General features: G+C 42.4%; 1 protein-coding gene across 1 annotated transcript in view; it reads left to right on the top strand.

Moving 5' to 3' along the window:
- fbln7 (fibulin 7) overlaps positions 1-22,204 on the top strand; it is a 51,602-nt gene that overhangs the window by 5,973 nt on the left and 23,425 nt on the right. Inside the window, exons 2-5 of the mRNA XM_084709963.1 lie at positions 3,795-3,957; positions 5,658-5,834; positions 13,287-13,412; positions 18,203-18,340. Of these exons, the coding sequence (XP_084566089.1) occupies positions 3,795-3,957; positions 5,658-5,834; positions 13,287-13,412; positions 18,203-18,340 (604 nt within the window). The remainder of the gene's footprint in view (positions 1-3,794; positions 3,958-5,657; positions 5,835-13,286; positions 13,413-18,202; positions 18,341-22,204) is intronic.

Genomic DNA, 22,204 nt, shown 5'->3' with positions numbered 1-22,204 from the left:
CCATTTCCATCCTGAGTTGCTAGCAACAACACCTGCCGCAGAAAATGCAAACTCTGGGCCAGCAACTCTGAGGATTGATGCAACTCTGTTTTTAATACTACTAATAATGCTGTCTGTTGTGTTCAGACTTTGTAAAAAAAAAAGATTGTTTATATCTTACTACTTATCTTACTATTTTTGGATGAAAATATAACCATATGAAGTAATATAGAAAACGGTATTATATTCAACTATACAGCAGGGGCGTAGCCATGGATAGGTCTGGGTAGGCACAGGCTTACCCAATTTGTTGTAAGGCCTACCCAAAAACGAAAGAATCTTTCGAAAAAGTATGCACCGGTGCACATCGCAAAGTAAATAAGTAAAAAGAACTGAAAAGATGCCTATCCATATTTTTCTAGGCCTACCCAAAAATATTTTTCTGGCTACGCCCCTGCTATACAGTATCTTAATGCATTCTGTCATGTCAAATATCCTATATGGCTTTAATAGAAAAATGGATTTGACGTATCGTGATGCATCGAGATATTGAATCGCTAACATGATAATCGTAATCGAATTACTGACATGATAATCATAATCTAATTGAATCAGGAGATCAGTGAAGATTCACACCTCTAGTAGATAGCAAGAATGACTTGGTTATCTTTCAGGAAGAAGGAGTACTAGAACCAAGATTTCAGTAAACACAACATCAAAACAAAGTAACAAATATTACACAAATATCCCTCTCATAATTCTCCACCTTCTACTCATGTGGTAAAGGTGAAGTCTTGAAGAACTTTCCTCAAAAGTTAGGATCAAGGTATGTTCTTTGTTCCAATTGAGAGCACAAATGGTTGTTGGAGACGTGTCGTTTTAAGCAAGCCCTTTGAAGCCTGCAAGCTAGCAGGAGGGCCTCGTCTCGTCATCTACCGCTTATCCGGGGGTCGGGTCGCGGGGGCAGCAACCTAAGCAGGGAGGCCCAGACTTTTCTCTCCCCGGCCACTTCCACCAGCTCTTCCTGGGGGACCCCGAGGCGTTCCCAGGTCAGCCAAGAGACAGTCCCTCCAGCGTGTCCTGGGTCTTCTCCGGGGCCTCTTTGCAGGAGGGCCTCACATGGAAATTGGGGAACCTCCCCCCAACTCTATGGTTTCTTTGCATCTGCATTTGGTGGGTAATCAGCATACTGAGGGTGTAAAGAGGGCTGATTAGGTTTGTCTGATGTGGTCGGAAGGGTCAGATCATTTTTAATGCAGGTGCTGAGGGGGTGCTAGATCATTGACAGGGGAGCTGCAATCATATATATATAATATAAATACTATCAGGGCCGGAGTGGGACCCATTTTCAGCAGGGAGTGTATTGGCCAAAACCCCACCAGAGGCCCAGCCATGCGTTGAACATTCGGTGCTTAATCTGAACCTAGTCAAGGTTTTGATGTGAACTGAAACTCGCATAGCGCGCGAGCGAGATTTTTTGCATTCATTTCAGTGCAAAATAGTTTTTTGAGCTTTATCTACCCTAATGTAAACACTACGTTGGACTCGTATTGTTATATTTTCCGTATTGTTATAATGTGGATTCGAGAGAGCGCAGATAGAGTGCAGCTAGTCTGGTTTGTTATATGTTTTAGATCTATTACTTTTATCACTTGTATTATTGTTTTTGTTGATTTTATGTAAAGCACCTTGAGCTGCAATTCCTGTATGAAATGTACTATATAAATAAAGTCTTACTTACTTACTACTTACTTATTTAAATTAAAACCTAGTGTAGTTTATTAGCTTACTTAACGGTCACACAGTAACTTAACAAACCTAACACATATCGTTTTATTCAGTGTATTTAAAAAACAAATTCTCCCAATGGGCCTGAATACTATTACTAAATGAGCAATATTTTAGGAGGTGCTATCGGGGTGCTTTTGTCTTCCTTGGTGTTGCTGAAGCACCTGCTAGCCCCTCCCTAGCGCCGCCAATGGTGGTCAGATCAGACTGTTCAGGTGTGACAGGATATTGGATCAGACTCTTCAGGTGTGACAGGATATTGGATCAGACTCTACAGGTGTGACAGGATGTTACATTACATTTATATTTACATGTATTCATTTAGCAGACGCTTTTATCCAAAGCGACTTCCAAGAGAGAGCCTTACAAAGTGCATAGGACACTGATAATAACAACAAGATAGCCTCAAAAACATTGCGAGTAGCCAAAACATGAAGCACATATTGCGAACAACCAAAATAAGTGCCAAAGGGAAGCACCAGAAGAGCATGTAGTTAAACATGTTACAATTTAAACAACATGAACCGCTGTGTGCAAGTGTACCTGTAGAAAAACAAGCAACAATAAAACCAATATATCACAGCGAGTACAAAAATGTAAATCAGTTACCACTAACCACAAGAGCAACAAGTCTCTGAGCAAGAGTCATTTTGATCCTTGAGGAAACTAACATTGGGTCAAGCAAACCATTCCTAAATACCGTTGTACTTCCGGAACAAGTGCGTCATGAGCCTTTTCTTGAAGGTGGAGAGACAGTCAGGGCCTCACTTACTAACATTGCGACCGCAGCTTAATCTGCGCCTTTGACCAACCGCAAATAGCGCACGGTGTATTTCTGCATTTTGGGTGGTATTTATCAAACCAGATCCTCGTTGGGCAATCAGCGCCTTACTGTTAGTAAATTAGGCCCTCAGTATCTCTGATGGAGGTGGGGAGTTGATTCCACCACTGGGGGGCCAGCAGGAGAAGAGCTTGTGTTGGGACCAGGCGGTCTTGAGCGGGACCACCAGGCGGTTGTCTGAAGAAGACCGTAGGTGGCGGGTGGGGGTGTAAGGCTGAAGGAGAGACTTGATGTAGTCGGGTGCACTCGGATGTTGTTTCAGACTCTACAGGTGTGACAGGATGTTGGCTCTGTGTGGTCTGGCTGACCTCACTACACAACACTGTGCTCTCAGTGTATGATACTGTTGTAAAGATTAAACTTGTTGCACATAATAATGAATGAAACTACTTTTCTAGGTGTGCTTCTTAGGAGTAAATCCTAGTGCGTAACTGAGATGAGTGGCCTAAAATAATAAGACAGCCTGCTTATCGTACAGGGCAATAGGCAGTTTTGGGAAGGATACTTTCAAAACTTATTTTGTTACAGAATACATGCCCAAAAAAGTATTTTGTAACATAACCATAACGCCGGTACATGTATTCAGTAACTCCCCAACACTGACAATAGTTTATTTGTGCCGGCAGAACAGAACGTAAGGTTATTAAAGATCCCATGACATCCTGTTTTTGGATGCTTTTATATAGGCCTTAGTGGTCCCCTAATACTGTATCTGAAGTCTCTTTCCCTGAAATTCAGCCTTGGTGCAGAATTACAACCACTACAAGCAGTCCCACAATGAGCTTTCCTCAGGACATGCTGTTTCTGTGTCTGTAGGTTTAAATGCTATGAGGAAGAAAGGCGGGGCTAACTGCCATGCTTCGGTCGTTTGGAAGCCATGATGTCTCGAGGAAAAAACAATATCGCGCTTGCACGGTCGTAGCTCATTTTGTCAGTGGTGGGCCAGATTCTCTGGGCGGGCAAAGCAAAGAAAGGGGAGGTAACCCCCTATTGTGACATCACAATAGGGGGATTTTCAAAACCGAGCGTTTGAGCTCTCATTTTGTCAAAGGCGGAGAAGAATACCCAGGGCTTGGTTTTCACCAATCGAAATTTCTATAAAACCTAAAAAATAAAACCTTACTGTCCTTGTTGAAATCTGAGCATTCCCAGGCTGTAACTGTGCTTGTGCTTGTGTGTGTGGCAGAGTTGTGTGGACAAGCAGCAGGTGGTAGGTGTGCTGCGCCAGATGGAAAGGTTTCTGAAGGGCCAGGAGCTGAGGTTTAACGAAGCCTTCCGCATCATGAAGTCCAAAATGGCGCTACTCCACAACTCTGTGTCCAAGCTTCCTCAGGCTGACCAATCAGCTGGTGAGAACTCACACAATAACAGACACTGCTATAGGACAACACATACTGCAATAGAACAACACACACTGCTATATGACAACACACAATGCTATAGGACAACACACACTGTAGAACACACATTACTAGCTTTCAGAAACAAAAGTTTCCCTGTGGCTCGGGCCCGGCCTGGGATGGTCAATCTTTTTCAGTAGTTTTCCCAGCAGACGCAGCTCCGCAGGTACCATCCACAACTCTAGTCAGCCCCAGCCTCAGCCTCAGCACTGGCCTCAGCCCCTGTTTGAACCCCGGCCCATTTCCGTGTTCCCCAGTGCCTGTGCTCCCCAGGTTCCCAGTTTTCATTCTAGTCCTTACAAATAATGTGTAATACTAGTAATTCATTCATTTTGAATGCATCTTGAGTATGACTCTGGAGTAACGAGTAGTCTCGGAGTGATTTGTTAATTTTGTCGTGGCCGCGCATTAGGACTGTTGCACAGGCTCCGTGGAGGAAATAGAAATGATTCTTTCACCACAGAATTGAGTCTTTGGGTATGACTCAAGTATAGTTTAATTAAATAAACTTTACCGATAATCAACATCATTTTACAACATTTGTACACTTTTTTGTCAGATACCATGGTGAGAGATAACACTAACTGCATTTTAATTTCAATATCATGGCAAATAGTTACAATGCACTGAACTTTAAGACAAAAAAATGAAAAATAGCCTAATAAAAGACCCAAAGACCAGAAATTACCAGTTGCAAACGAACCATTCACGTCTTCTATGGTAAGCCAAGTGGTCAAGTGACAACTAAATGGAACACTCAGTCAAACGTTGGGACTAGACATTTCTCTTTCCTAACCCTAATACACTATCATTTATCTTGGCTGGTTTAAATGCATTATGATTTTTCCCTTTAAAATATGGTAAATGTTTGCGATAGTGGACGTATTTAATACGCAGCCCCCTCACTGTGAAATGAACAAAATTACTTGTAAAAAATAGTTACTGTTATTTAATTGAATGAGATTCAAAGATCCTAGTCAGTAATGATGACTAATGATCCAACCTCCCCTTCACCACTAGTTACAGTATAGCAGACAGGAAGTGATTATACTCCACTCCAGAACTCTATTGGATAATGCTCTGGTGTGTGTGAACAAATCCTGTTAGAATTTTTTTAAAGACAGATAGCCATATGAAAATCATCTTGTCTTTTTGGTATTGCATATTATGTTCCTTCCCAATTCGGCTTAGGAAGTATTACACGACAGATGGTCTGTTCATCCTTAAAGTTGCCAGGCTGTACTGATCTTGTACCTCCACTCATGTTTTAGTTATATTTATGTTAATATCTTTGTTTCACAATGTTACAAACAATGTAATAGTGTGGTTGGCAGTAGTGAACACTGTATACCATATTGTTAACCACCACCCATATAAAACACAGAGTACAATTTCAGTAAATGTGATTTTCAAGTACACATACTCCTTCATTTTCCACCACTGGTTTGAAGATCCCCATGACTCCTGTTCTAATGCACCAGATGACCTGGCTGTTTCTCTAACCAACCTGTGCCCAGGAACAGTCTGTCTGATACATCCCACAGAATATTGAGGGACACATTTCTGACATTTCCGATCTTCGTACTCTTTGTTTCCTTCCCTCTCACATTGTCTCTCTCTTTCCCAATTCATCCCCTCACCCCATGTAGCTCCCTCCACCTGCCCCCCTCTAGAAGACCCTGTCAATGGCAGGAAGTTTGGCTCAAAGTACCTAGAGGGTCATGAGGTCCATTTCACCTGTTCCCATGGTTACCATCTGGTTGGCACAGGAACACGTGTGTGCCAGGAGAATGGCAGCTGGAGTGGAGCCAACGCCATCTGTACAGGTAAGGTTGGGTACCCAGAATGAACTCTGTACAGGTAAGGTAGGGTCCCCAGAATTAACTCTGTACAGGTAAGGTAGGGTCCCCAGAATTAACTCTGTACAGGTAAGGTAGGGTCCCCAGACTAACTCTGTACAGGTCAGGTAGGGTCCCCAGACTAACTCTGTACAGGTCAGGTAGGGTCCCCAGACTAACTCTGTACAGGTAAGGTTGGGTCCCCAGACTAACTCTGTACAGGTAAGGTTGGGTCCCCAGAATTAACTCTGTACAGGTCAGGTAGGGTCCCCAGACTAACTCTGTACAGGTAAGGTAGGGTCCCCAGACTAACTCTGTACAGTTAAGGTAGGGTCCCCAGACTAACTCTGTACAGGTCAGGTAGGGTCCCCAGACTAAAGAGACTAAGGAAAATATATTGCAGAATATCATGATATATTAGGCAATACATGTCCATATATGGGATTTAATATTTATATTGTACAATACATTGCAATATATTCAACATGAATATATAATATGTGTTTATGTATCCCAAAATATATGAAATGTTATATCTCTAAATACCACCATAATGTATTACGATTTATATGGGAAAATGTATTGGTAATTTATGTAAGATATAGTCTCACATGTATGTTTAATATATGGTAGAATATATTTGAATTATATGTAAAAAAACATAGCTGTAAGCAACAATGGCAGATTCCTCCTTCAAATTGGCAAAATATTGTATAATTGACATAATAGATAGTTACACCGGAGGCCTGTTCCATAAAGCGAATTTACCGAATAAGCCAGACTTATGTCAGTTAGTCTGACTCATTTCTAGTTCATTCGGTTCCATAAAGCTAGCTCAACGTAGTTCAAACTTGGTTACTATGGCAACTTAGGCTGCGAAAGTGGTCTGGGGCAGGCTAAGGCCGAACCCCAATACTCCCCCTTACCCCTTCCCCTTACCCCTTCCCCTTAATTTACCCCTAGCCCTTGGCCCTCGAAACTACGGGGTAAGGGCTACATAGCCCTAAGAAATGGGATACCACTTGGTTACAGGTACGTCATCTAGCACGCATCGATATCTCCAAAGCAAGTAGTGTTATGCACTGATTTGAACGAAATTCGCTGCTAATGGAGTTTACTTTAAACTGTAGACATGCTAGTCAAAGAAATGCGGGACTGTTGTGCAATTCAGCACTGTAATATTAGCGTACCAAACTAGCGATTTTTAGAAACGTTTCAATTAGGAAAATGGTTGCAAATATATATGTTCATGACTGCATATAACACAAAACAAGACTGTCATAATTTTTTTATCAATTAATTAAGCCGAAAATATTATATTTAGCGGACTCTCTGGATGATCTGGCCGCCATTGTTGCCGGTCGCGCAGTTTTCACATAGCCCTCGGTTTCAAGTAAGCTCCCGACCTCACTTGGTTTCAAGGGGTGTATACCCCTTAGTCTTAGCCCTTCCCCTAGCTCAAAAAGAGTATTGGGACACCACTAGCTCTCACGGGAACGAGCAAAACGAAGGGGAAGGGGTAAGGGGTAAGGGGGAGTATTGGGATTCGGCCTAACTGTCAGGGTTAGTGTGATTTGGTGCTTAACCAGACCTTCCTGTAACACTGAACCGACGGGAAAACGATGATTTACCACGGATATTCTCATTTTCTTATTCTCATCAGTTCAATATGTTCAACATTGATAGAAAATCAACTTAAATAGCCTACATAGGCTACAGCATTTATCCTAATACATTAAACGATGATGAACAATGGTTTGATACACGCCACGTTAAACGTAGCCTATGGCTTGCCTAGTTTGTGATTTCAAATGTTTAGGCATCAGGCATAGGCCTATCTCAATCTAAATTATCTGAGTATAATTAGCATAGCTGTATTGTTGTTAACAGTAGTCTACAATTGCAAAACAAACCTAGATCCATAGGCTACATCTATATCCTCCATTTTCCCGACACAACCATGTTAAAAGGTTAGGCTACTGGGTAATGTCTTGATTAATAGTAGGCTATTTAAAACAATGTAAAAAAATTAGTGCTGTCAGTTTAACGCGTTATTAACGGCGTTAACGCAAACCCAAATTAACGGCGTCAATTATTTTATCGCGCGATTAACGCTCTTTTTGGCCTAGCAAACTTTGTAGTTTTATTCACATGCTGTTGCAACAACTACCGACGTTAGAAAAACTACAACACCACACCGGATCTAGCTAGACCGGAAACAAAACAACAGGCACGCCAAACACTCGTTTGGCTTGCGAGCTGGCTAAAGAGTAGTAGCAGAGCCCGTTTACGGATATTAGACATTCTCTGGTAGTAGGCTAACGTTACGTTTTGAGTGGATGACGAGCGCGAGATGCCGAAATGGATGCCAATAAGATTCTGAATGGAAAGTTTGCTTTTAAAAAGTTGCCAAATGGTTCTATTGACAAGACCAGTGATCTGTGTGTTTTGTCGTTGTAAACTGAGCTATCATCGCAGCACGTCCAGTCTGAAATACCACTTGATGGCCAAGCACACAGCTGATGCGAATTCTCTGTCCCCTCGTCAAAGCCAGGCGATTGCAATGTTGTTTTCAAAAAAAAATTTTTTTGCACAAAGCAATCCGAACCACTTTTCTATGTTGATAAGAGCGTTAAAATTTGAAAAAAGATTGGGACAAAAAGAATTCAGGGACTATTAGAATAGATAAAAATGTGCGATTAATTGTGATTAATCGCAAGTTAACTATGACATTAATGCGATTAATCGCGATTAAATATTTTAATCGTTTGACAGCACTAAAAAAAATGTAAATTTAAAGTTGTTTAGAGGGTGTCTGTTTTTTAATCAACAAAGTAACTAAAGGTCTAAAAAAGGACCTCGACCTACGTAGCCTATCGTTCACGTCAATCATGACGTGTCATTTCATTTTGATGAAGTGGTGGATGAAGGAGTTGTCATAGTACAATGCTTAAAGGGAACGTTCTTTCTGGAAAAAGTCACGCGGCCCTGTGCATTGCTTTTGCCATGGTGGATTGTATGATCCATGTTTTACCTCTTGGGATGCTTAAGAATAGGGTGCACGCGCAATTAGCTTGACTACTTAAATCTGACTTGAATTAGCAGGACTGCGTGAGCTGAAATTGGCCGTTATGGAACTGCTTTAGCCCCGCTTGACTTGTTAAGCTAATTCAAGTCTGGTTTGGGACTTTAAATCCAACTTATTTGAGTAGCCTTTATGGAACAGGCCCTGGGATTACCCAGAAAAACTAGAAACTGTTTAGTCAACAACAACAAAAAAGCCTATGTTTGGAGTTGAACCTGGAACCCTTCATTTACCAGTACAATCTCTCATCCAATTGAGCCATTCCACGATCTAGACTTTGCAGTGTTCAGTTACTAAATAATAAAATAATACATTTCTCTTAAGGCAATCATAGTCACATTTGGTCCAAGCTCAAACAGCTCTAATTCAGTCATATTTTTACATATAAAGGTGAAACTTTTTAGGGTAGTTTAGGGGGAAGTCACCTTAAAGCCTATTCCTGACGGAGGAATCTTAATTATATGGAAAGATATACATGAAATATATGTACAGATGTGTTCAATATATTGTGGAATATATTTGAAATATAGGTAAAATTATATGGAAAAATATTTGAAATATATACTGACAATAATCGCTTCCAGCAAACTTCTTTTGAATTAGCCATTTCCCCCTAAATAAATGTCAATCTTACGTTATTTCCGTTTTTGGGGCACATTTTCAGTTAGCAGGTGGTACTGTCTGGATCGGGAGCCGATACAGCCGTTGACAACTTTATTAGAATACCTTCTAGATGGCTGAGCGGTAAGGGAATCAGGCTATTAATCAGAAGGTTGCCGGTTCGATTCCCGGCAGCGTAAAATGGAGTTGTGTCCTAGGGCAAGGCAATTCACCCTACTTGCCTTGGGGTATGTCCCTGTACTTACTGTAAGTCACTCTGGATAAGATTGTCTGCTAAATGTAAATATCACCATATATGTCTGTACATTGTATGGGCATGTTCTCATATATGTACACATGCATTGTACAATATATCTTTCCATATCATTTTACATATTTAAAATATATTCTACCATATATGAAGCATACATGTGACACTATATCTTTACATACATTACCCATACATTTTCCCATGTAAAGCGGCATACATTATGGTGGTTATTTATGAATACATAATTGCATATATTTTGGGATATATAACCACATATTATATATTCATGTTCCATATATTGCAATATATATTACATGAATATATATTATAGTTTATAATAAATTAGTAATATATTTATCATCCATATATTATCCCATGTATTGCCATTTATAATATATTGGTCAATGTAATGGAAAATAATATATTACAACAAATTAAAATGTATTTCCAATCATATATTGGTTAATATATTTTATTTCCGTAATGGTGGGGTGCCCAGACTAACTCTGTTAAGGCCAAAATGTACTTTACACTAAATACATCTACGCATACACTGAAGGGCTGTTCGTTTGGTGGGTAGTTTTTGCACATCTCCCTGGCCCTTAACACATTTGCATAAGCAAAATGTGAAATAACAACAGACATCAGAGGTAGCCTACACAACAGCTGTAAACTAGAGAGAGCAAATGTGTGAGCTGGATTGCAATTAGACAGACATTAGCAATAGCCTACCTTCTCCTATGTTGCCATGGTTATTGCTATGATACAAAATCTGAAGTAGTTATCAACGTATTCAGTCACAAAATGTTTTATACATTGCTTTTACATCAGTGTTGACATAAAGAAGACAGTGGAGTATGTAAATAATACTGCATATGTAGCTTTCGCGTATGTACACATGTACATACTAAACTAAACTCTGTCCATGCTAATTTTATTCTATAAACCTAATTCAGATTCTGTATGTACACATACGATATCTTGACCTTTACTCCCCAACCCCACCATCTATACCCCAATCCCACCATCTAACCACCCCCTCCTAATGCCACCACCCTCTACCCCACAACCTATATCCCCAATCCCACCATCTACGCCCCCCAAACACCCCCCTTTATACCACCCAAACCCCCCACCCTCTATACCCCCAAACCCACCATCCACCAAACCCCCCAAACTCCATCAGCGTCTACCCCCCGATGCTACCATCTGCTCCCCCCAACCCTACCAGGTCTATATGATCCAGAGGAATGGCTGTTACCAGTCTAGCAGAGATGGGGAAGGCAAAAACCGGAGGGGGGTGAGAGGAGGAAAGGGAACAGGAGGATGACAATATAAAGGGGAGAGAAGGAGGGGCTGTGACTACCACATTGTCGTATTATCCTGAATTGTATCTGTGTTGGATAATGTATTTTCATTGGTGGAGGGCACAGATCATTTTTTTAATCTAGATTAATCTCACTGTAATCTTGGAATTAATCTAGATTAATCTAGTTTAAAATGCCTCATCTGAATTCCGTCAAAGGCATTCTGAATATGTGTGCTACCCAAATAATAACTAAAAGTAAGTCTTTGAGAACGGGTTTCTCAAGCCAGGTGAGCTTAGTTAGCTTTGCTGATAGAGCTGTGCTGACGGGCTTGCCTCGGTTGCACTCAAACATAGTAGTTTGACGACGACTCTTTTGCTGCGCTACATCAGTGCTTGGCCCGGCATCTTCAGCATTAGCTAAGGGATGCTTTGCGTTTCGGTGGTATTTGAGACTGGAAGAACTCCTACAGTAAACAAATTACGCATTGCACGAGGTGCAAACAACGTCTTGTCGAGGTTTCCATTAGGAAGCTTCTTAAAAATACATTTTCCCTGAAGCAAACCCGGCGGCTTCATAGTTGCATCGATGTTAGCACTTCAAGTTTGATGCGGTAATTTCATACACAAGGCATGCACACAGGTTCGAAGACTCGTTCTCGCCCCCTACATTGCAATTCGGCTAGGTATAGGCTACATCCGAGTTAAAATATCAAAGTGAAAGTCATAATAGCTTGTGTAGTATAGACCCAGCTCCCAACCTAACTTGGAGAATAGATTAACGGTGATATTGTTTTTATTGCCCGATAAGAGTCTCACGTTAACACAGCATGTTAACGCCAATAACGGCCCACCACTAATTTTCATATATTCTATCTGTTGGATAATGTATTAACCTGTTGGTCTCAGTATCATTCAACCTGACTGCTGGGTGGAGGGGAGGGAGAGGGCAGTCCTGTCAGATGACGAGATTAGAATTAGGGTTGAAGGGGTTAAGGTTAGGATTGAATTAGAGTTGAAGGGGATAAGGTTAGGGCTCAAGGGGCTCTGCTTACAGGAATAAAAGGCCCATTCTCCAATCAGTGCAGGACTCTGAAATTCGCAGAATCAAGCTCTCGTTAAAGTGTCATTAAATGTCTGGGAACACCTATAGTGCATTCCACTGTGGGTATTCTGCTCCCCATTGCTCTCCCCTCTCTGTCCCGCTCCCCCACCCCTCTTTCCGCCCCCCACTCCTCTATGCTCTGCTCTTCTCCTCCCCTTTTCTGCTCTCACTTCTCCCCTCCTCCTTCCCTCTCCTTCTCTCACCTCCTCCTCTCTCCTCCTCCTTTCTTCCTGCTTCTCTCCTCCCATCCTCCACCCCTCTCCGCCTCTCACATCCTCCCCTCTGCACCTTAACCCCAGCCTCTGTCCAAGAGACAGCAAGGTTTAACATGAGCAAGAGAGAACCTCTCTTGGGTAAATTTAGACCTTAAAGAACACCATTCAAACAAGATAAAAAAGAACTTGAAAGGAGTTTTAAAATGAAGACGTGTATCTCCTCCTCGAGAGACAGACAGTTGTTGAGTCCTCTCCTTTCTAGAGACAGGTGAAGGTTGGGGTTAGAAACAGAACTGTATTTGCTATCTGTATATTTAGGAAGTTTCACTTGAGTTTCACTTATTTTTTGGGAAGTTTCACTTATTTAAGCTCAGCATAGATGTAAATTATGTTCTGTGTACTTATATGTTATGTTATGCCAGGTGCTTGCGTTGTCTTGTCTTAAGAATTTCAGTGCCCAGTCTGACCTTGTGTTGTTCTGTGTACCTGACAAATAAAAGACTTGAACTTGAAACGGAACTGTTTACAGTGCTGGTGCTGAACCTAGTAAAGGTAATAAGACACACATGAACACACATCCACATATGCCGAGTCTCTGGTGGTTTGAAGCATTTGCAGTGTTTCATGTACAGAACCACATCTTTTAAATGTCTCAAGATCTAGTTCAGCTAGATGCTCCTTCTGCTATTGTGTAACTTATGTTATGTCTAACTCAGCTGGGTTGGGGAGACTCACCTTGTCTCTTACTCCTCTCCCTTGTCTCCTCTTCCTCCTTCTCCATTCCTCCTTCTTGCACTTATGCTCCTTCTCCTCTCTTCTTACCCATCTCCTCTTGCTCCTCCTCCTTTCTTCCTCCAGATGTGAATGAGTGCTCCAGTGCCCCCTGTCTTAATGGAGGGACATGTGTGGATTGGCGGGCCCAGTACAGGTGCACTTGTCCACAGAACTGGAGTGGGTCACGCTGCCAGCACCAGACCCAGACGGGTCAGTACTCACACACCCACACACAAACACACACACAACCAGACATTGTTGCCTGTATACACAGTACATGTGTTTGTGTGTGTGCAAGTGTCAGAAAGCAGTATGTGTCTAACTATGTGAGTATGGGTTTGATTGTCTGTGAGTGTAAATACAAGTGTGTGTGTGAATGTATGTGTGTCGTGTAAGAGAGGTTCCTCCTCCAGCTGTCAGGGTTACATTCACATGTATTCATTTAGCAGATGCTTTTATCCAAAGCGACATCCAAGAGAGAGCTTTACAAAGTGCATAGGTCACTGATAATAACAACAAGATAGCCCCAAAGCATTGCGGGTAGCCAAAACAAGAAGCACACATTGTGAACAACCAAAAAATAAGTGCCAAAGGGAAGAACCATAAGAGCATGTAGTTAAGCAAGTTACAATTTAAACAACATGAATCTCTAAGTGCAAGTGTACCTGTAGAAAAAGCAGCAGCAGTAAAATAAAAATAAGATTAACCAAAATAGAATATGTTGCAGCAAATACAACTGTTTAAATCAGTTGCCACTAACCAACAAGAGCAACAAGTCTCTAAGCAAGAGTCATTGGGCCTCATTTACCAAATGTTCTTTCGAACAAATTTGTTCTCAAACCCCACTTACGCAGTTTTCACGAAGATTCTGGCTCACCAATGTTTTCTTATTTGGGATTTGTTGTTAGGTAAGAACAGAATTTACGCACACCCAAGAGCACTCTTACGCACAATTGAGAGCTGACATGTTTGCGCAAAATAAATGGTTATACCTTTTTCGTCCGTTCTAATTTAAAATTGAATATTTCTCTCCTTTATAATTTTCCAACTCATAATTTTCCTAATTTTACACTTTTTGTTTGTTTTAATAAATACACACTACACTTACACTTCTGCTCATTTGTAATGCACTTGGAATTTCCATTGTGTATGAATTGTGCTAGGCCTATATAAATACAGTATTTTACAATCGCTATGAAAGTTTTTTCAATACCTTTAACAAGTTTCCTAAACTCTTGACACAGTGAGCACAACATCCGTCTGTGTAGGCTGTACAATTTACACATTTCTTGTTGCTTTGACACAAAATGCATAGAGTAAACACACGTTTTAAATGCTTGAACTTCTTTTACAGACAAGCTTAACCAAGACCAAAACAATCGATTTTTACTGCCCAATTTACCAATGCTTTCACACTGTCAGCAAAACAGATAACATCATGTTCAAAACCTAAATTATTGGCTTAAGTCAAAGTGAACAACTGTTTATATTGTGAATTGAAACAGAAATATACCCCCTGTGTCTTATTCTATTGCTACTGAGAAACCTCGGATTCAGGAGGAGCAATGTGGTTTTCGTCCTGGCCGTGGAACAGTGGACCAGCTCTCTACCCTCCGCGGAGTCCTGGAGGGTACATGGGAGTTCGCCCAACCAGTCTACACATGTTTTGTGGATTTGGAAAAGGCGTTCGACCGTGTCCCTCGGGGGCTCATGTGGGGGGTGCTCCGAGAGTGTGGGGCACCGGATTCCCTGATCGGGGCTGTCCGGTCCCTGTACGACCGTGCCAGAGTTTGGTCCGCATTGCCGGTAGTAAGTCAAACTTGTTTCCGGTTGGACTCCGCCAGGGCTGCCCTATGTCACCGATTCTGTTCATTACCTATATGGACAGAATTTCTAGGCGTAGCCAGGGTGTTGAGGGGGTCCGGTTTGGTGACCTCAGGATCGGGTCGCTGCTTTTTGCAGATGATGTGGTCCTGTTGGCTTCATCGGGCCGCAACCTTCAGCTCTCACTGGAGCGGTTCGCAACCGAATGTGAAGCGGCTGGGATGCGAATCAGCACCTCCAAATCTGAGGCCATGGTAATCGACCGGAAAAGGGTGGAGTGCCATCTCCGGGTCGAGGAGGAGATCCTGAACCAAGCGGAGGAGTTCAAGTATCTCGGCGTCTTGTTCACGAGTGAGGGAAGAATGGAGTGCGAGGTCGACAGGCGGATCGGTGCGGCGTCCGCAGTGATGCGGGCTCTGCATCGGTCCGTCGTGGTGAAGAAGGAGCTGAGTTGAAAGGCGAAGCTCTCTATTTACCAGTCGATTTACGTTCCTACCCTCACCTATGGTCACAAACTATGGGTAGTGACCGAAAGAACGAGATCGCGAATACAAGCGGCCGAAATGAGCTTTCTCCGCAGGGTGTCCGGGCTCTCCCTTAGAGATAGGGTGAGAAGCTCGGTCATCCGGGAGGGGCTCATAATAGAACCGCTGCTCCTCCGCGTCGAGAGGAGCCAGCTGAAGTGGCTCGGGCATCTGATTAGGATGCCTCCTGGACGCCTCCCTGGTGAGGTGTTCCGGGCACGTCCCACTGGGAAGAGGCCCCGGGGAAGACCCAGGACACGCTGGAGGGACTATGTCTCTCGGCTGGCCTGGGAACGCCTCGGGGTCCCCCAGGAAGAGCTGGTGGAAGTGGCCGGGGAGAGGGAAGTCTGGGCCTCCCTGCTTAGGTTGCTGCCCCCGCGACCCGATCCCCGGACAAGTGGCAGATGATGGATGGATGGATGGGCTACTGAGAAACAGCTTAAGTTATGCAAATACTGTACATCACAGCTGATTCCCAACTAGGAAACACTCAGGTGTTGAGGTTCTTTCAATTGCATGACCATATGGTATAGACAGTAAAGAGAACCTCTTTGAGCTGATCTGGTGCGGGAAAATAACAATATAGAGCAACAAAAGAAATTAAGAATACAGTAATGCTTGCACAAGGGAGAGGAAGACAAGTACCAGGACAAGGGAGAGGAGTGGGACAAGGGAGAGGGAGACAAATACCAGGACAAGGGAGAGGAAGACAAGTACCAGGACAAGGGAGAGGAAGACAAGTACCAGGACAAGGGAGAGGAGTGGGACAAGGGCAAGCGAGAGGAAGACAAGTACCAGGACAAGGGAGAGGGACAAGGGAGAGGGAGAGGAGTTAGAATGTGTGGTGGCGCTCAGAGAAGGGCCAGAGCTCGGGTAATGTAAATGGAAGTTATATTGCATATTTCTTGTCCTGTTGCAAATGAAGCCTTTACTGCAGCAATTATGTTATGTCTTTTTTTTTCAATACAGTAACCGTACATTCTATAAAGCTACTATGAGATGGGTCATTCAAAAAACTGTAAACTAGCCTTGCTTTGCCTTCAATTCAAATCAATTATGTTAACAGGGAACTTTGCCATCAAATACGTGACTTATCACTGTATTTATAGGCCAAAAGAAGGCTTTTTCCGAACCCTAGGACTACATAGTGGCGGTTCTAGACTAATATTACTGGGGGGGCCAGTGTTTAATCAAAGGGGCACATTAAAAACGGAAACAAATGATATTTAAACATTAAATACTTTAATTTTGCTGTACATTAAAATCATACTAAATGCTCTGGCTCTCCCTCTTCCAGCTCTTCAGCTCTCTCAATACCTTGATATGTTTCTAACTTTTTTATTTACTGGGGCAAAAAAGGATGCAATGTCCCTTCCTCGGTTCATGATGACTACTAAAAGAAGAAAAACTTGGAAAAAAATGTTTTACAGGGGCACTGGCCCCTGTAGGCCCCGTGTAGAAACGCCCCTGGGACTACGCCACACAATGGCGTATTTATTGCTGCTGCAAAATGTTGCAGATCGTTCCCTGAGGAGGGATCACATCTTCCTTGACCATACCGATTTATTTGCAGAGAGCGACGAGTAGGCTACCTGTTGGAACGCTTTAGGCTACCAAGAGCAGTCCTCGTGGATATTTGTAAGTCAAAAAAACAGTCTGTTTTTTTGCATAAGAATTCAGATTTATGTTAAACCATTAATTTTTTTACTTCATCAGTTCTGCGCACTTCTCCAGATACAGCGTTCACTGCATGAGTAATTGCATACCATGCATCGGTTTTATTTACTGATTTTTTATTTACAAAACATTTTAGTGTTTTTTTAAGAAAGAACATTTGGCTGTAATTGTTATGTAAAATTAGAAATGTACAGTTTGCCATTGTCTTTCTATCTGTATTTCCAGTCATTCAGAAATACAGAAAAAAAACAATTTACAGAAAAAGTGAATACATTATTTTTTTATAGTGTAGCCAAGCATTGTTGAATGTACATTTGCCTGGCATAGCTACCGTACTTTTAGTTAGCTCGCTATTTAACGCTGTGTAACCTGTTATCTGTGGTAAACAGTTACCTCCAACACTACATCATTGACGTGGTCAGCAAGCGATATTATAACAAATTCGAGACGTGATAGTCGGAGGCAATCTGCAGTACAGCCTGTAAACATCACCAGGGATTCAGCATAGGTCCATAACGTAGGCCTACATAATGAGCTTGCGCAGTGAGCCTTGTTCAGGTCATGGCAGATATTTTGTTTGTATATTTCTGTTGTAAAAAAGTATTAATTATGAACACGAAAATAAACAATTTCCATGACTTCCATGTGTCAATTTTTCCATGACTTTTCCAAGCATGGAAAACACCATTTTGAAATTCCTCGACTTTTACTGTACGAACCCTGAGCTGTGTGTGTGTCTGTGTGTTATGTTGTTAAGTCTTATGTGTGTGTCCATGTCTTGACACTGTCCTGGTATGCATGTCATGGTGAGGATGTACTGTATGTACGGTATGTTTGCAAATGTGTGTATTTTGTGTGTGTGTGCTTGTGAGTGTGTTCCTTGTTGTGTGTGTGTGTCGCATGTGCGTCCAGTGGTGCCCAGGCACTCGCAGGCCCATAGGATGAAGGCTAAGCTCCCTCTCCTCTCGCGTCCAGCGCTGCCAGAGTGGAGCGTGACGGATGACCCGGCCTTCAGCCGCCGGCCGCGTTGTACCAAAGTGGACCGCGCCCAGCACTGCAGCTGCGACGCAGGCTTCCACATGAGTGGGACCTCCGACAGCAGTATCTGCCAGGGTGAGACTGTTAACCTGCTAGCCTGTTAACCCGAAGCTTGCTAACTGGTTAGCCTGCCAGCCCTAAGCTTGCTACCCTGTTAGCCTGCCAACCTGATAGACTGTTTTCCTGCCAACCTGTTAGCTTGCTAGACTTTTAGCCTGCCACCCTGGCAGAATTTTAGCCCGCTAGATAGTTAGCCTGCTACAATGTTAGCCTGCTAGACTGTGAACCATATAGGTTATTAGCCTATTAGTCTGCAAGCCAGCTAGTCTGCTAGCCTATTAGCATGATGGTGGTTGTTAGCTCAATAGTCTGTGATTCATCAGCACTACCTCTCCAGAATCACTACCCTAACCCTCAAATTTTCTTTCAGATCAACAGTTCTATGTCCACATGTCTTTTCATGAGTGAGTGTGTAAGAATGTTTGTGTGTGTTTTGTATGAGACACACATACTGTGTGTGTGTCTGTGCATACAGTATGTGTGTCTGAGTGGTCAAACGAATGAACAACAGTCTTTTGTTTGTATTATGAAATACATTTTCTCCACCACCTTCCGTTTTTTTATTCATAAATAAATACATTTAAATTATTATTCAGAAAGTTAATCACAAGTAAGCAAATAGAAGAAAAACATTTAAATGTAAGGCCTTGTGTTGGTTCTCTCATATATTACTGTTTAAGTCATAAGTTGCATTTCTATATGTCTGAAATACTGCTCTGAGGACAGTAGGAATTCTCTTTTTACCCTATTGCTGTTAAAGTACCAAGTCAATTAAGTCAGTTTCCAAATACAAGTTCAAGACAAAATCAAAGTATTTATTACATATCTGTCAGGTGCAGTTGTCTGATACACTCCAATTGAGCATCTCAGAGGACTGGACAAAGAATACAAGAAATAAAAGGAAGTTAAATAGTATAACAATATATTAGTTTTTTACTCTCACTACAAACACCAGGGGGGGTAACAATCAACATAGCCTACGCAAGCACAAGGAGAAGATGCGCATTCAAGTTCAAGTCTTTCATTTGTCAGGTACACAGAACAACACAAGAGAGTTAGACTGGGCACTGAATTTCTTAAGACAAGACAACGCAAGCACCTGGCATAACATATAAGTACACGGAACATAATTTAAATCTATGCTGAGCTTAAATAAGTGTAACTTCCTAAATATACAGAACAATAAATAATCGACTTTACTAACCCTAATACTAAAACTTCCTAAATTACAGATAACAATAAATAGTACACTATACTAACCCAAAATGCACAAAAAAACTGTTTCAACCCTATAACCTATTCTAACCTAAGTGGAGTACAGTGCAATAGTGCAAATTTGCAGATCAGTGACTATGTCAATGACCATACGGGAGCCTGGTGGCAAGGTACAGTGAGGTACAGTAGTGCAATGTAACTGAAGAGCAACCAGTAGCTGAAAGTGACAGTGTATAAGTGACAAGTGTGCAGTACATCAATGTCCATATCAGTGTCCATTCATGGTGCTAGATCGTTTTTGTTCAGGCTTTAGGTAGTGCGCCTAGAAATGGCCTTGACATTCCATGTTCTCACAAGCTAATATATAGCAGGGTATAGATCAAACATTGTTTATTGTATTCAGAACATTCAAAACTGTATAAAAGTAATATATAAATCATTATTTGTTATCTTAATTATTGTTAATTGATCAGTGGTTAGTGACAGACCTCTTCACTGTCTACACAACTGACCATTGTTGTCACTGATGAGATTATCCCTCAACCCTAGAAGAAGTTATATAAAACCCTATTGAAAGCATTGTTACGTTGAGCAACACACCTAGAGCCTGACAGCAGATGTGTCCTCCATGTCTGTAGACATTAAAAAGCTACCTGATAAAATTGTATTTGCTCTTTGAGCCTTAGCGCTTCCCTCCCATATCTATTTAAAAGTGTGCTGTGTCTAAACTTCCACAATAGCCCCTCACATACTGTATGTGAGTGTGTATGAGTAAGCGTGTGTGAGTTAGGGGTGGGCGGTATACCGGTATGAATGCGAACACCGGTATGGCGTTGTGCCATGATAGGGATTTTGCCATATCATGGATATCACGATATATTAATAAATGTATTAAGTAAAGTGTTTCTGTTTGGTATAAAATATCAAGTGAAAAGTAAAAGTCAAGTGATACAGCTAAGTGGGCTAGTTCAATTTGTATCTTTTACAAAAAAAAAAATTTTAAGCATGGATGCTGCACGCATTGTGCCAGCCAATGAAAGTCTACAAATAAGCTACCGCACCTCCAGAGGAAGCAAACATTCATTGGAGTAAAATGCTTTTGTTGGCAAGTGTAAGCAAGCATTAATGATTTCTGAAGATAACGCCAGAGGGGTTGATTTGCATTTAGTCATTTAGCAGACACTCTTATCCAGAACGACTTACAGTAAGTATAGGGACATTCTCCCCAAGGCAAGTAGGGTGAAGTGCTTTGCCCAGGGACACAACATCATGTGCACCGGCCAGGAATCAAATTGGCAACCTTCAGATTACTAGCCCAATGCTCTACGCGCTCAGCCACCTGACTCCCTCCCTATTTGCCGGACGAAGAAGAATTGGTCAAAAAAGGGGGCCTCCCCAGCTAGCACAGTTAGGTTGCCCGTACGTTGCCGCAACGAGGCCTGAGGAAGGGCCCGTCGAGTGACGCGTGTATGTCTTTGGGCCTGGCTACGGCCCCCGACACCCCACGGGCCCAGGTTCAGCCGCACCTGCTGCACCCCCTATAGTTACGCCCCTGGCGACCTCCTAGCAAAGTGAATTGTCACGTTGCCAGTCCGTAACCACGACCTCCTAGAAACGTAATTTGGTGACGTTGCCAGTCCATAACTGCAACATTAATTAAGTAACCTACATTTCTCAATTCTACTGCTTATATTGGGGCGGTTCATATGCAGACCTCATTTGCCCCAAATGCTACTTATTATTGTATAATAGGCTACATAGCCAACTTGAGGAGGACTATGTTTGTGTGGTGTGTAGTCTAACTCAAGCTAATCATAAACAAGGCAGCATTTCCATGTAGAATTCAGTCATTTTATTTCAAACAAAGTGCCAAACAGTGAATTAAAATCTTCTGCCAGTCACCATTTCAGGTCATGTCTGTTGGCTCTGACAATGAAGCACAAAATAAGTCAGTGTCCTATCAACATAAATGCATGTGTGAAATAAAAGTAATAAATAAATCACATCTAAAATAATATACATTTACATGTATTCATTTAGCAGACGCTTTTATCCAAAGCGACTTCCAAGAGAGAGCTTTACAAAGTGCATAGGTCACTGATAATAACAACAAGATAGCCCCAAAGCATTGCGGGTAGCCAAAACAAGAAGCACACATTGTGAACAAACAAGCAGAGCTGGTTCATGAAGGAGGACGCGAGACATAGCGCGTCACTAGCAACGCGTCATTTTACGCTGCAGGGCACTCCCTCCCTAACAGGGCGGGGTATAAAGCGGGGTTATTCTGGCACATGCATCGCTAATGCGACAGACATCAGTCTTCCTGCTGAGTGTGTCATGTCGTGTCCTTCTGGGTCTGAATTGGAGGAGTTCCATGGGGATCCGTTCGTTGACGGTGGACCTTGCGCGGACGCGGAATTCCCTCCAGCCGGAGAGTCCAAACCCCGTCGAAGTTCCCGTTTGGCGGTGAGGCAACCGGTCCCGATCGAGGAATGGCCTGTTCCTCGACTCCTTTCCGGGTACTACGAAAAGGGCCTTAGTCCTCCGGTTGGTCTGTCTCATGAGGATTTATACCTCCATTTCATGGACGTGTGCAAGGAGGGAGCCGAGGTTCCCATTCCCCGCAAAAGTCTGGGGAAGAGCAAGCGAGGTCCCGCCGCGGGT

Source organism: Hypomesus nipponensis, chromosome 11 (genome assembly GCF_054491055.1).
Source record: "Hypomesus nipponensis isolate SF chromosome 11, ASM5449105v1, whole genome shotgun sequence".
NCBI lineage: Eukaryota > Metazoa > Chordata > Actinopteri > Osmeriformes > Osmeridae > Hypomesus > Hypomesus nipponensis.
Note: the sequence above shows the minus strand (reverse complement) of the source record. Positions and strands in the feature narration are given on the sequence as shown.